At 44.4% G+C, this 16,240-nt stretch overlaps 1 protein-coding gene across 1 annotated transcript in view; it reads right to left on the bottom strand.

The window, feature by feature from the left end:
• CPXM2 (carboxypeptidase X (M14 family), member 2) overlaps window positions 1-16,240 on the bottom strand; it is a 147,380-nt gene that overhangs the window by 17,768 nt on the left and 113,372 nt on the right. Inside the window, exons 8-10 of the mRNA XM_011930212.1 lie at window positions 7,843-7,966; window positions 5,489-5,685; window positions 3,949-4,128 (exon numbers count right to left, since the gene is read on the bottom strand). Coding sequence (XP_011785602.1) covers window positions 3,949-4,128; window positions 5,489-5,685; window positions 7,843-7,966 — 501 coding nt within the window. The remainder of the gene's footprint in view (window positions 1-3,948; window positions 4,129-5,488; window positions 5,686-7,842; window positions 7,967-16,240) is intronic.

The following is a 16,240-nucleotide window of genomic DNA, read 5'->3' as shown; positions in this document are numbered from 1 at the left end:
CACCATCCAACCGCAGACCTCACCAACAATTTCTGTTCTGTGTGCCTACACCACCCTACCTATCCACCCTCCTGCCTCCCACTCAGAGGCACCCACTGTATCCTAAGTGATGTGATTCTCATTCTCTCTCTTTTGTTTTATCCCATATGTGTATACCTGAAAATATACCGTTTGGTTTTACTTGCTTTTGATCTAAAAAAAAAAAAAAGGCAGGGGCGGAGGGGTGCAATGATACTGCTGGTTGCCTTCTGCAATTTCTTTTTCCTCCCACTCAATTTTGTGTTTCCCAGATTCATCCTGTTGTTGAATAAAGCTATTTTCAGGCTTTTTTTTCACTTCAATATGGAGATCCCATTTAATGCATTAATACCTATTCTTAGATGATGGGCGTTGGTAATTTTCAATCTTTTGCTATAATGAAGAGTGTTGCTTTGAACTTTCTTTTACTGTCTTCTGGTACATATGTGTTGGAATTTATCTTGCACATATCGCCAGAAGTGAAATTGCAGAGGCATAGGATATAAAAATATTCTACTTTACAAGGTAATCAAATTATTTTCCAAAATCATTATGCCAGTGTATACTCATTCACAATGTATACTCACCCACAATGTACAAGAAATCTGTCCCGTATTCCCTCCCACACTGGGGGGGTTTTTACTTTTGCCAAACAATGGACATATAATGTTCTCTCATCTGCATGTCCTTAGTACTAGTGAGGTAGAACATCTTGTCATTTTTATTAATTCTGTTTCCTCCTCTCTTACCTTTTGTCCATTTTTCTACTGAATTGTTCATATTTTTATTATTTGTTACTCTTCAGCTTTTAAATTTTCAACTTTCTCAGTCATGTAATTTATAAATAACTTCTCCCAATTTTTAGCTTGTCACAGTTGTTCAAATCTTTTGAGGAACAGGCTTTCTTACCTCCATGTAGTGGAATTTACTAATCTTTTATGATTAATGCCATTTGTATCTCACCTAAAATAGCCTTCCTCACACTAAAAGCTATATTCAAAATTTGATGAGATATTGTTGTGAATAATTGTTAAATTTTATCAAACACACCTTTCTATAGACAAATCACTTCATATTATTTCTTTGTTTTCTATCATTTCATTCATTTTTGCCCTTGTTTTTTATTTATTAATTTTAATTTTTTTTTTGAGACAGGGTCTCACTCTGTTGCCCAGGGTGGAATGCAGTGGCATAATCTCAGCTCACTGCAACCTCCACTTCCCAGGTTCAAGCGATCCTCCTACCTCAGCCTCCCAAGTAGTTGGGACCACAGTTATGCACCACCACGCCTGGCTAATTTTTGTATTTTTAGTAGAGACAGGGTTTCACCATGTTGGCCAGGCTAGTCTTGACCTCCTGACCTCAAGTGATCTGCCTGCCTCAGCCTCCCAATGCCCTTGTTTATAAATTAATCTCTCTTTCTTTGGGTTTCTTCTGTTACTTATTTACTTATTTATTTGCTAACTTCTTATGTTAGTTAACTTTCAGCCTTCTTTTGCAATATAATAACTTAAAGTTATAAATTTTCCTAAAGTACTATTCTTTGCTGTAATGCACAAATTTTCATATGTAATCTTTTCATTATTATTTAGTTCTAATTACTTATTAGTTGTCAGGATTTTTTTCTTTGACTTACTCTTTAGAAGTTTTTTATTTTCTAAATACATGATGAGGTTTTCATTAATCTTATTAGAGTCTTCTAGTTTAACTGTATGGTGGTGAGACCAAGGTCTGTCTAACACCTATTCTCTGAAATTTGTTGAGATTTCCCTTATAAGCCCAGTTTATCATCAATTTTTTAAAATGTTACAGGATTACTGAGAAGAATATTCTCTAATCATTGCTTATAGAATTTTTTTTTTTTTTTTTTTTTTTGAGATGGAGTCTCACTCTGTCACCCAGGCTTGAGTGCAGTGGCGCAATCTGGGCTCACTGCAAACTCCGCCTCCCAGGTTCACGCCATTCTCCTGCCTCAGCCTCCCAAGTACTGGGACTACAGGCGCCCGCCACCACGCCTGGCTAATTTTTTGTATTTTTAGTAGAGACGGGGTTTCACCATGTTAGCCAGGATGGTCTTGATCTCCTGATCTCGTGATCCGCCGGCTTCGGCCTCCGAAAGTGCTGAGATTACCAGCGTGAGCCACCGCTCCCGGCCATCATTGGTTATAGAATTCTTTCAGGTCCCTTATGTCAAGCCTGTTAGCCTTGTTACTCAAATCTTTATCTTTGCTGATTTCTTATCTATCTAGTCTATCCGCAATTGAGAAAACTATTGGTGATGATAGAATTGTGTAATTCTCCTTGTAGTTCTAGACAACAAGGTCAAATAACTAAATTCTATTCTAAAAGCAAAGACTGAACATCCAGAGACTCTGCACAATTGTGCTAAAAGGATTACTTAGCTCTTATAGCCTAGTGGCTAAGAAAGCCGGCAACCAAATTCCAATTTTGGTCTAAGTGTTCCTAAAGAATAACATAGCTTGAATTCTCAACTTTGCCCAGTGTCAACAGGATGTTAGGTGGAAAAACAAACAAATGAGCGAAAAACAACTAAAACAGGTGATGTGGGAGACATAAGAGAAGACTTAGAAGACAGAAGACTCAGGGGCCTCCCTAGTCTCCTGCCCACATCAGCACCCTTGGGCATCCTAACTGAACCAAGTGGCATTGCTGCTGTCTGTCTTCATCACCCTACTGCTCACTTCCTGAGGACCTGGATGACCCTGGACTGTCAGTCACTAAAGGAGCCCACCCTGCTGCTCCTCCTCCAGTAAGTGGCACCCACAGGTACTGTGCTGGGGGCTAGAACGCCAAGGGAGAGCTGCTGTCCTCTCTCCAGCTCCCTTTAATCTCCAGTAGGAGAAGTCCAGTCTTTTTTTGTTGTTGTTTGTTTGTTTTGAGCTTGCAATTTGCTTGTCTAAAATATAGCATTCCCCAGCCTTCCTTGCAGTGGCTGATACCATGTGCAACCGAATTCTGGCCAGTGAGAGTTAAGCAGAAGCATTATGTAGAACCGCTTATAGGAAATTGAATTATCTGAGAGAAGAACTTTTTCTTTCCCCCAAGCCCTTTCTCTCCTGTTCCTTCAGACACATGACAGCTGGAGCACCAGCTGCCACCCTGGATTATGACCTTGAAGATGAATGCCACATGCTGACATGGCAGAGACACAGACAGAGATGAATCCTGGGTTCCTCATGATTACCAGGCTTCGACTTATCTGGCCCTTGGCTGGCTTCCAGGGTACTTTCACATGAAGAAAGAAAGAAACTTTTACCTTGTTAAGGCACTATTTTGATTTTTCTGTGGCTGCAGCTGAACCCAACACTAACTTACATATCAATAAAGGTAGAACTCTTGAAGAATGTTTACGATCGAAGAATCAGAGTAAGGAGCTCAACTATGATGCCCAGGAAAGACAATAAGAGGTATGGGAGAATTATTTCTTCTACAACATACTCTTTGTAAAACAAGACCTAAGAAATCTGGGGAAATATTTCTCATCTAATTTCATTTTTCTTTCCAAAGAAACACCACATGTAGTAAACCCAAGGGGATGTACTAAAATAAAAATAAGATATATTAAGCAATCAGTAAGGGCTAAGGATAATTTCTTAGTAATATAACCGACAGTGAAAAAGATATTAAAGGTAGTAACAAACATGTGCAATTCAGGGGCGGTTGTTTTGGTTCTGAAGCTCCATGTGCTTGTTAAGAAATATAATTAAATGATTTCTCCTCTATGAAGAATCTCCCCAAATATCCACCTAAAAGGTAGTTATTATCTAGCACACTTATCTGCTTTTGGAGAAAACATGAAAGAAAAAAAATGGTTTCGTCTCTTTCTTAAATGTCCTATCCTCTGCAAATACCAATGGGGGTTAAACCTGGCCTTTTGCTGCTTTACAGATGAGGGGTATTTTGACTCACCGTGGCATTTTCCGACAGAAACCACTCAGGGATTGCAATATAGTGATTGGGAACTTTCCTGGGGACGTTCTGTCGATCCTCTGCCTCCCAGAGCAGCGTGTTTAAATCAGGAAAGTTGTTGTTGATGTCAATTCCATCGTGGGTCCAGCGTCCCAGGGACCAGCCTCCCAGCTCCGAGCCCTGGAGACAAGTGAGAGGGTGAAGAATGCAGAGGCTGCAGGACAACGCGGACCCTCTACCATACAAGATGCATCCATCTCCACTTCCCCTTGGGGAGTGTCTCTAAGCCTCTGGATGCCCTTTGACCCAAAGATGGCATCTAAAGGAGAATATTGAAAAACTTCCTATTAATATCTGGTGGGTGGTAGATAGTTCAGTCAAATTACTCCAAAGAGGGAATTCAGAGAACCACCCCTGCCACATGGAAGTGCTTAAAAAGCATTAGGTTCCTTCTTCCACCCCTACCTTCCTCTCTTCCATACTGGCCAGGTGAACCTCTGAGTAGCAATGAACGCATCATTGCAGTATCACTGGCCACCACAGTAATGCATTCTCCCTGCCTGCCCATGATTCTGGCTCACTGTTTAGCAATGCAAATTCCTAACTGACTATATCCGCACCAATAAATGCGACCACATTTCTATACTGTAAAGCTTGTATTTGATAGGTACCATTGTTTTAATATAATTTTCCATTTTATTCCCAGGTATTGTGATATAGCACTGTCAATACACAACACAACATAATACTAACTATACTCTATGTTCTCTTTATACATAATTCTGTACATGTGCATATTCTATGCACACCTATAACCTAAATATGTTCTATATCATAATTGGAACATAAAATATAAAGAATATATCAGAATAATAAAACAACTTCCTCAGAAGACTGATGAGAAGATTAAAGGCAATAATCAAGGCTAACACATGCCATGATTAAGTGCTTAGCCAACATAAAGTGGTACTACTGGATTCTATTATCGTTATGTATATAGCAATACTGCTGTTCATCTTCACTTCCTCCAGTTTGTCGGCACATCCACCTCTCAAGGCCACCATCATTCTCAGTGCCTGCTTTGCACCTTTCATAAACCTTGTGGGCTTCCCTGCCTCAGCAGAGACACTCAAAAATAAAATTTGTGTGACCAGGCATGGTGGCTTACACCTGTAATCCCAGCACTTTGGGAGGTCAAGGCTGGCGGATTACCTCAGGTCATGAGTTTGAGACCAGCCTGGCCAACCTCCTCTCTACTCAAAATACAAAAATTAGCCGGGTGTGGTGGCACATGCCTGTAATCCCAGCTACTTAGGAGGCTGAGGCAGGAGAATCGCTTGAACCCAGGAGGCAGAGGTTGCAGTGAGTGGAGATTGTGACACTGTACTCCAGCCTGGGCGACAGAGGGAGACTCCGACTCAAAAAATAAATAAATAAAGCTCGTAAGGTGGAATTTTGCATAACCCTGGAGCTGGGCATACTCTGGAGCTGGGGCCTCGCTGCCCACATCCTATTGGGTGAGATGGGCCAGGGCCATTACCCCTTCGTAGGCCTTCTCGTAGCCATCGGGGTTGAGGGAGGGGAGGATGTGAATCCGCGTCTCCTCCACCAGGTGGACGATGCGCGCATTCCGGGCCAAGTACTCCTGGCACAGGAACTGCACCAGCAGCAGCAGCAGCTCCCGGCCTAGCACCTCATTGCCGTGGGCCCCCGCGATGTAGTGGAACTCGGGCTCACCTTTACTCAAAGACAGAGAGAAGCACAGGTTCATGTTGAAACACTTAGGGCCAAACAGTGCTTGTCACGTTGTGTTAGGGGGAAAGTCTTGAATAATATAAGCTTACCATTTTAGCCCTATTTGTTCTTTCAAACAAACCTCTAAAATGACATCAGGACAACTGTCTTATTCCCAGAGAGTCAGGTGTGCAGGAAAATGTGTAGAAAAATCTGACATGACACCTCTCACAGGGTAATAATGCCCATTCTTACTTACCAAGAACAGATCAAATAGCGTAGTGCTTAGGGCTTAACATTTACAAGTTGAACACAAGCCATAGCAATCAGTGCCTCTCTTTTGGGAGGCAATTATTTTTCTTAAAATAACTTCCTATTAAGTTCAACAAAGACAAATGAATATAAGCAGAAAATAGTCCATCAGGGCAAATCAGCAGTGATGCAGTGTAAAGTGGGCTTTCTCTAGGTATTTTTTGTTTCAAAGCTCAGCTTTTAAATCTTAGGGTGCTATGGTTTAATGTATGTGTCCCTCTAAAATTCATATGCTGGAACTTAAGACCAAACATGAGTATTAAGAGGAGGGGCCGGCCGGGTGCAGCGGCTCACACCTATAATCCCAGCGCTTTGGGAGAGGGCTCCAGTGCAGGAGTTCAAGACCAGTCTGGGCAACATGGCAAAACCCTAACTCTACAAAAAACAAACAAAAAATTAACTGGTCATAGTGATGCACACCTGTAGTCCCAGCTTCTCAGGAGGCTGAGGTGGGAAGATTGCTTGAGCCCAAAAGGCGGAGGTTGTAATGAGCCAAGATTGTGCCACCGTACTCCAGCCTGGGAGATGGAATGAGACTGTCTCAAAAAAAGGAAAAATAAGTAAAAGAGGTGGTGCCTTCAGGAAGTGATGAAAAGATTACTCCTCTTATAAAAGGGTTCCAGAGAACTAGCCAGGCACTTTTGACCTTCTGCTCCTGCCATGTAAGACAAGAAGGGGTCTTAAGAGGAACAGCCCTCATCAGGCACTGAATCTGCCCATGTGTTGACCTTGGACTTCCCAGCCTCCAGAACTGTGAGCAATAAAGTTCTGTTGTTTATAAATTTCCCAACCTCTGATATTTTGTTACAGCAGCCAGAAAGGACTAGGGCCTGGCATTTATCAGTGCTGGGCTCAAGCTGACAACACATTTCCTTCCCTCATTGGCAAAGCTGCTGCTTTTGAGGAAATGTGATTTTACCAGAAGATAAAGTTTTTATCATTTAAAATAAACTCCTGCCGGGTGCGGTGGCTCACTCCTGTAATCCCAGCACTTTGGGAGGCCAAGGCAGGCGGATCTGAGGTCGGGAGTTCAAGACCAGCCTGACCAACATGGAGAAACCCCGTCTCTACTAAAAATACAAAAATTAGCTGGGCATGGTGGCATATGCCTGTAATCCCAGCTACTCAGGAGGCTGAGGCAGGAGAATTGCTTGAACCCAGGAGGCAGAGGGCTCCAGGAGCTGAGATTATGCCATTGCACTCCAGGCTAAGCAACAAGAGCAAAACTCCATCTAAAACAAAACAAAACAAAAAACCTCCTGAGAGGAACTCCTGAGACTTTGATGAATGTTCAAGTAAATCGGACAAATCTTTGTACCTAAATATCAGCAGATTTCTAAAGAGCTCCCAGATTTACCAAAAAGAAAAACAAAGAAGCCCATCTCACCTATAGAGGTGCAGGCTGGGGAGTGATTGAATGGGAAATGGCTGAAAACAGGAAATATCTAAAAATAGAATTGAATATTTTTAAGAAGTGGGAGAAGCTCCTCTAATATGAGCCATTCACCATCAGGGAATCCTGAAGGAGGAAGAAGTTCTGTCCTGCCCACCTCAGCCACTTTCTCCTTTGGCTGTTGTGGTTGGTCTCAGAGGTGGACGACAGAGAATGAAATATACTCCCTTTGGAGAGAAGATGGGTATTTCCAGTGTAAATAATTCTATAGTCCATATCATAAGATGAGTGGTTCACAGAGCCAACATGTGCAGAATCTGTCTACGTGAGACAGCAGTGGTGTGAACAGCTGATGCCCTGTGGCATGAATCTTCTCATAGGGTGAACAGTCTCCTGACTGTTTACATGGGTACCAAAGATGAAGGGGCCAAGCATCCCAGAGGGGCCCTTCTCACCAACTTCGTGCTCCCCAGGGTGATCAGAGATCTCCACAGCATACAGCTTCAGGCCCTGGTGGCTTTTTCCAATGTTGTAAATTCTGGTGATATTGGGACACATTTCATTCACAACTTTCATCAACTGAAAAACAAAGTAAATCCAAAACTCTAAGCATTGATGACTATGCACTAAAAGGACAGAGCTCCCAAGAAGACGGAAACCTCTTGCTTTCCTCCACAGCCTCCCAAGTGCATCCACATTCTGCACACTCCTGCTGCTATCGCCTCTACCCAGAACACTCTCCTTATATCCCTCTGCCCTAGATAATGCCTACTTTCCTTCCAGCACCTGCTGTACCATCACCCCCCTAGGAAGAAACTCCTGGCCATTGCCCCCACCCCGTCCCATACTTTCCGCACCCCTTGGTTGTGGCTATCACTTCCTGTTATCCTCCAAATGTTTATGTCCCCCAAAATCCATAGGCTGAAACCTAATCCCCAATGCATGAAGAGCTGGGCCCTCTCGGCGGTGATTAGTGTCCTTATGAAAGAGGCCCAAAGGAGCTTCTTTGTTCATCTGCCAAGTGAGAATGCAGCACAACGATGGCCCTGTGAACCAGAAAGTGAGCCCTCACCAGACCCTAGATCTGCCAGTACCTTGATCTTGGACATTCCCACCTCTAGAACTCTGAATAGATTTATGTTACTTATAAGCTACTCAGGTTACAGTATTTTAGCATGAATGGACTGAGATACTTGCTGATAGGGTTTGGCTGTGTTCCCACCCAAAACTCATCTTGAATTGTAGTTCCCATAATCCCCACATGTCATGAAAGGGACCAGGTGGGAGGTAATTGAATCATGGGGGTGGTTTCCCTCATGCTGTTCCTCTGATCGTGAGTTCTCACAACATCTGATGGTTTCACAAGGGGCTTCCCCCTTCACTCGGCATTCATTCTCTCTCCTGCTGCCCTGTGAAGAGGTGCCTTCAGCCATTATTGTAAGTTTCCTGAGACCTTCCCAGTCATGCAGAACTCTGAGTCAATTAAAATTGTTTTCTTTATAAATTACCCAGTCTCAGGTATTTCTCCATAGCAGCATGAGAATGAAGTAATACACTTTCCTTAGTTGTGACTATCACCTCCCTGGTTGTGGCTATCACATACTTGGTTGTGATTATCACCTCTCTGGTTATGGTGACATCTTCCCTGATTATAGCTATCACCTCCCTGGTTGTGGTTATCACCTCTCTGGTTGTGATCATCACCTTCTTCGTTGTGGTTCACTTCCCTGGTTGTGGTTATCACCCCCATTGCTATAGCTATCGCCACCCTGGTTGTGGTTCTCACCTTCACTGTTGTGGTTCTCACCTCCCTGGTTGTGGTTATCACCTCTCTGGTTGTGTTCAGCACCTGCCTTGTTCTGGTTATCACTCCCCTGGGTGTAGTTATCACCTCTCTGGGTGTGGTTGTTACCTTCCTGGTCATGGTTATCACTCCCCTGGGTGAGGTTATCACCTCCTGGGTTGCGGTCATCACCTCCCTGGTCATGGTTATCACTTCCCTTATTGTGCTCATCACCTCCTTTTTTGTAGTCATCACTCCCCTGGTCATGGTTATCACTACCCTGATTGTGGTTATCACCTCTCTGGTTATGGTTCTTATCACTCTTATTGTGGTCACCACTTCCCTCATTGTGGTTATCAGCTCCCTGGTCATGGTTATCACCTCTCTGGTTGTGGTCATCACCTCCTTCGTTGTGGTTACCACTCCCCTGGGTGTGGTAATTACTCCCCTGGTTGTGGTTATCACCTCTCTGGCTGTGGTTCTTTTTTTTTTTTTTTTTTTGAGACAGAGTCTCGCTCTGTCGCTCGGGCTAGAGTGCAATGGCCGGATCTCAGCTCACTGCAAGCTCCGCCTCCCGGGTTCCCACCATTCTCCTGCCTCAGCCTCCCGAGTAGCTGGGACTATAGGCGCCCGCCACCTCGCCCGGCTAGCTTTTTGTATTTTTTAGTAGAGACGGGGTTTCACCGTGTTAGCCAGGATGGTCTCGATCTCCTGACCTCGTGATCCGCCCGTCTCGGCCTCCCAAAGTGCTGGGATTACAGGCTTGAGCCACCGCGCCTGGCCTGGCTGTGGTTCTTATTGCTTTTGTTGTGGTCATCACCTCCCTCATTGTGGTCCTCATTCTCCTGGTTGTGGTGCTCACCTCCCTGGTTGTGGTTCTTACCGCTCTTGTTTGTGGTCACCACCTCCCTTGTTGTGGTTCTCACCTCCCTGACTGTGATCATCACCTCCCTCGCTGTGGTCATCACTCCCCTGGCTGTGGTTATCATTTCCCTGATTGTGGTTATCATCTCCCTGGTTGTGGTTCATATCGCTCTTATTGTGGTCACCACCTCCCTCATTGTGGTTATCAGCTCCCTGGTTGTGGTTATCACCTTCCTGGTTGTGGCTATCACTTCCCTGGTTGTGGCTATCGCCTCCCTGGTTGTGGTTTTTATCTCTCTCATTGTGGTCATCAGGTCCCTCATCATGGTTATCACTCCCCTGGTTGTGGTTATCACTTCCTTTGTTGTGGTTCTCACCTCCCTGGTTGCGGTTCTCACCTCCCTCAGCGGTGGTTTTTACTTTTTAACTATGATTTCCTGTTTTCTTATTGCCCACTCACTACATTGCAGATCATTGAGGAGACAGACTCAGCCTTTTATCTTTTATGCCTGACCAAATAAATATATATTAATATCAACTTTTTCTCATAATTTAATGAGCATCTACATTGTTGGGTTGAGCAAATACACACTGCTCCTTCCCTCCTGGAGCTTGCAGCACACAGCCAATAAGAGGCATGCAATGACCCAGTTCATTGCCACTAAGTAAGGAGAGCACTGGGTCACCATGACAACAGGAATCATGGGGTTAAACGGTAGGAAAAGCAGGCTTCAGCAAGGAAGTGAAATAGATACATGCTGTTTTCTGAATTTTGCCTTTTTAGTCAGCTCGTCACACTGATAACTGAGGTCTGGAAAAATGAGACCAGGGGCCAAAGGAGGTACCAAGGGCTCTGCAAGTCATAGGGGAAAAGGTTACCCTAAAGGTCAAAGGCCAGAGACACCCTCTGCCTAGAGGTTGCCTTGCCTCATGTCACTCTGAACGAGTACCTGTGAGTTCACTGCAAGTAGCTGTGATTTGCTAGGCTAAATTTGTTTATCAATACCCAAGTGAAAGAAGATCTGATTCAAAGGGCATCTCTTTATTGATCCAGGCACCAGACCATGCAGTAGGGGCCAGAGGGCTCCAGGGACAATTTCATGACAGTGTGTTAAAGACCAGGAAGGAAGCCCAGGTGCTGCAGAAACACACAGGAAGGCCATCCTGGCCAGGGTGGCCGGTGGTCAGATGCCCATTAGGGAGGCCCGTGGCCTTCTGAAAGCTGAGCTGGAACTGAATTGGTGCAGGAGAGAGGAAGGGCATAGCCCACAGTGGGGCGGTGTGGACCTGAATGCTTTCTAGCAGGCTGCCAAAAAATCGGATCAACCGAATTATCCATAAAATGTCCTTGTAAAGTGTAGATAAACAAATCTGTTGCAAATTTGATGGTGGGTTGAAATCTATTAGAACTGGAAACTTGGTATTATGTAAAATCTATGATACGCTGGAGTTACATGACTGTGTGCTTCGTATGCCTTTCATAACACAACATTCTGTAATGACTGGGAAGAGTGGTTTAATGAGCATCAAGAAGCGTTTCTAAAGGAGTGGGAAGATTTACTGCTGCTGTAGCTTGGCTTTTATGACATGCCTACGAGAGGTGACAGGTGCAGCCTTGACTTGGAATTCAGGGTCTAACCCTCTTACTGCTCCAGGGGTTAAAACAGGCTTCCCTTTATGACAACACACTTTGTGTCACAATATTTAGCTGAGAGAAAGCTGGCTACAAAGACTCTTATTTCCAAGAATGCTACAACAGAAACCCATCATAAATGGAGAAGCAACATGCAAAGGACATGTAGCTTCTACAGTCATCACCACGAAGACAGACACTGCAGGGACAGCAGGGGGCCACATATGAATAGCACCATGTTTTAATAAAAGACACAGTAATCACGTCACCAATTGTGTTAACAAGAACAGTAAGAATACGCTCCATTTCTCTACTAAGTCTTATCATCATGACTGGTGGGTAAAGTAGAGAAGGCAGAGAAGATTTTTCCCATTCTACAGACTTGGAGACTAAGGCCCAGAAAGCCATCGAATAATTTACCCTGGGTCACCCAGCTGGGAGCAGGAGAAGCCAGGACTTTGGCATCTCAGGGCTCTTCCCACACCCCTATCTGTCCATGAAGGTGTAGTAGAGAAATGAGAACCAGTGCATCCCTGCTGCTTGTTTTATTTGCTCACACTGTGACCATTCTGATGGCCACAGAATACTTGCCATCTCCTTTGAGACCCCATGTACTAGTCCCTGCTGATGCAGTCATTCTCAGCCAACAGCATTGACCTTAGCAAATCCGATCTGGCAGGCAATTCACCGTCTTACATTCAGATCAGTGACTAGCTCTATGGACATAAAGCCAGGTGGCTCATCACGAACTAGGCAATGAATGCAAGCATTCAGCCCAGGCTGGCTTCCTTCACTGTTACCCCACCCCCTTCCAATTAGCTGCAGGAGAAATGTGCTGTCAGTACTAGTGATCACGACCTTGACACTGGAAGAAGACAAGCATCATCTTCCCTTGAGATGCACATTTAGCTATGGCATGGGAAGATGCTTGGGCTATGAGTCATCAGAATCACCTCCTTATATTCTACCCACTATCACTGTACTTTCATAGCAGCCACACTTTCCCACCGATGGCACAGTATTGGTTAACAAAGTGCATTCCACTGTGCCATGGTATCATAAGCATCTTTCCCATATGAGAACATGGGCCTTTGAAAAATCTTCTTCTCAGTGAAGTTTCTTTACAATTCTCTCTGCACAGTGGCCCTCTGCAATGCCAGGAAGCATCTCTCCAGTGGCTACCAGCACCATCAAAGACCTGGGTGGCAGCTCACTCTGCTCTTCTCAGCAAGGCAACCGTGAACATCCCCAGGAATGACGTTTCCCATTTAAACACAATTAATTCTTGTAAAGCAATACAATTATTCTTGAGAGGGGTCAAAGATGGTTTTTTGGAGTTTGGGTCTTTGTGGTAAATGTTTGGGTCTTGATAATTTCAGTCAGAGTAAGGAATAGAATTTTCACCATGACCTTAGAGCATGTATTCTCAAAAGGGATGACATCACCCCAAGGGGCTGAAAATTGTGGCTAAAAATGTCTTAGGTATTACAATGCTTTGTGTTCCCCCAAAGCTCAACCCTATCTAGCAAAATCCTATTTCTTAATATTTAATATAATGTGGGGAGGATAATTAAGAAAAGAAAAGAAGTCTAAAAACTTTCCCTAGGTGGGTAGTAATGAAAAAGAATGTTGAGAAACATCATCTTAGAAAGTACCAGGGTTTGCAAGACTCTTGGTATCTTCAAGACTCTGTTTTCCCAACTCTGAGATGGAAATAAAATTTGCATCCTGGTGTCTACTGAATCCCAGGCTCTGCTGCTTCACTCTCTACTGAAGGAGATAGAATCAAGAGCCTCAATTTCTCGCAAAATATCAGAGGGAAATTTTTCATAAAGATGGTAAAATGTTATGCACACTGACACTTGTGGCATGTTTCATACTTTGTCTGTATTCATGAAAAGTTATGAATTGGGAGATATCCAAACGTTCCAGAGCAGGAAAGAAGCTGAGAAAAGTATGATGCATCCACTCACCAGAATATTCTGCAACCTCACAATCACAATTATGAATGCAGCATGGAAAATGGCTAATGATCCAATATTCACTGAGAAACACAGGGCCAAGATGTAACTATCCTCTCATCAAAACCGTAGGAATTCTGTGAATACAGAAGTTCAAACACCACATGGAAATGGGGAGAAAATGGAAACTGCCTTTTTTTTTAGAGTAGTGGGTTCGTGGAGGATTTGTCTTTAGGCTTTTGGTTTGCATTTGATGCTGACACAATGTTGTTTATCCAGTGAATGCAAGTTTTGTTTTGTTTTGTTTGTTTGTTTGGTTTTTAAAGAGGAGAGTAGGGAAGAGGAAAGTTCTCTTCTGCCATCTTTCTTCATCTGCCTGAGAAACAGGCACCGCACCTTGCCCAATGGAAAAGAAATTCCAGAAGAAGGGAAGAGGGAAGGAATGGAGTTGGGTGTATCTGGATGTGCAGGCTTGCTGCTCCGCCCTGGCTTCCTGTCCCCACAGGGTCAGGCTGAGCATGGTACAAGTGGGTGGGTCAGCCATGGTCCCCACAGCCTGATGTCCCCGGCCATCCTTAGGTGCCCTGGAAATCAATGTCATGAGATGGCTGCCTTCCAGCCCATGTCTGCCTATGTTACTTTTTTCTAACCACATCACATTGTCTACATATGGGCCATCAGCCAGTACTTCCTGGGTGTTTGGGACCTGACAACACTGTGACCAATCCAAAGAAGGTCATTAACCTTGTCCTCAAAATCACTTCTTCCTTTTCTCCACAGAAGCACACCAGGCCCCTCTCTCTCCCCAGCTCACTCTAATAGGTGACCCCCACTGGGCAGCCTGCCTGAGAAATGCCTCTCTTCTCATCCTTCTTCAGGCCCAGGGGCCAACCCTCCATACAACTTCCAGAAAGACAGCTCTGTACACCTAAAGAACCTCCACAGACCCCCGCGTCAGGATAAAAGCCTCTCCTGGCACTCAGGACCAGCCTCCTCCCAGCTACCTGCAAATTGTCACAGAACACACCTGTCGGCTCTGACCTCATGCCTTCACTCTTGCTGTCCTCTCTACTCAGAGCACCCTCCCTCCACCCCTGCCTGCCAGTGCCAGCCACGCACGTTGGATGACAGCTGACCCCCTCTGCAACCAAAGCCTCCCAAACCAAGGCCAAGCAGATGGCTCCCTTCTCTCTCCCATCCCCCATGACTGTAACGACCTCAAATACACACATCGATCAAGTGCACACTACGGATGATAAAATGACAGGGTCTCTTCCCTCATTGCCCCAAGTGAGGGAGACAGGCAATGTACACGTAAACCGGCAACTAAGCATGAATAAATTGCGACATACGCTATGAAGGTCCTCCGTATTTTCTTGGAACAATTCCCTTTCTCCGCCTTATAGTGGCAATGTCAGGACTTTCTCCTTCCTCTCCCCCTCCCTTCTCCACCCAACCACCTGCAGTTCCCCTCTGCCTGGAACTGTGCCTTGCAAGTCAGTGCTGTCTGCACAAAAGAGTCACATGTCCCCTCATTATCTTCCTCGTACAATGCAATAAGGTTTTCTATTTTCACTTCTTGCTTCCTGCTTCTGTTTCTCATTTTTTTGGTTTGTTGTAAATGTCTCTTTCAATAGTAGGAAAAATGAACAAGTTTTTCCTGAGGGAGAAAGATTTCTACAGTAACCTAGCAGACTCCATATGGGGAAATTGCTCAAAATGTTGACTTCTTTCCCATCCCCAGGAGCCAGGAATCCAAATGGCAAATCATTTCTGGCTTGAAGACTCTTCAGGATTGATGGGCGCTCTCCCGGACAGTCTCTAGTTGATAACTGCTGAGCTGTGGGATCTCACACGGGTCTTCCAGTGTCACCTGAGGGGGCTGCACTGATTATCCAAAGGTACCTCTTGGCTCCAGTAGTGGTCAGAGTTGCCTGGGTAATGAAGCATACTCTGCTTGCTCTCCTTGTGAGAAAAGAGCCCCAAGTCTCCATGCAAGACAACTATTTACAGATAACAGCTACCTAAAGTCTCTGTGCAATTCACTCATTTTAAAGGCATTTAGATTTATTGCTTTTGACATTAATTGCACTGAGTTGATATCTGTCTCATTTCTGAGCTCAAGAAGCTGTGCTGAGACGTCCAGTGAGCAAAGCGGAGTTAACACATCAGCGCTCCATAAAATGGAATGGTGAGCAGAGCCATATAAATACCCCAAAAATGTAGAGCAGCAGGGATGATTCACAGCCCTCAAGTCCAAACACATTATCTTGATTTCTGAAGAGCAAGACAGCAAGAAGATTTCTTAGCACATCCCACCTCTAAGTCTGTGCTGACAGGTGTCTGGAAGCTGTATGAGTATCTCAAGTTAGATCACATCAAGACAAACCAGGCTTGTTCATTCCATGGGATTGGAGCTCCGCTTAATTACTCTGACCTCAGAAACATCTTCCACATTTGTACTGGATGGCTGCTCCCCTCCCTTAGCACCTACAAGCCCTCCCTTTGAGCCATGTTAATTTGCCCTTGGTGGATCCTTGTTCTGTAAATGTATTCAGAAGGACATTTCTGCATGTTCTGTCTCTTCAGATTCTTAGCTCTCTAAGGATTTC

This window comes from Colobus angolensis, unplaced genomic scaffold (genome assembly GCF_000951035.1).
Source record: "Colobus angolensis palliatus isolate OR3802 unplaced genomic scaffold, Cang.pa_1.0 Scaffold85, whole genome shotgun sequence".
Classification (NCBI taxonomy): Eukaryota; Metazoa; Chordata; class Mammalia; order Primates; family Cercopithecidae; genus Colobus; species Colobus angolensis.
This window is presented reverse-complemented; position numbering and strand designations above follow the sequence as displayed.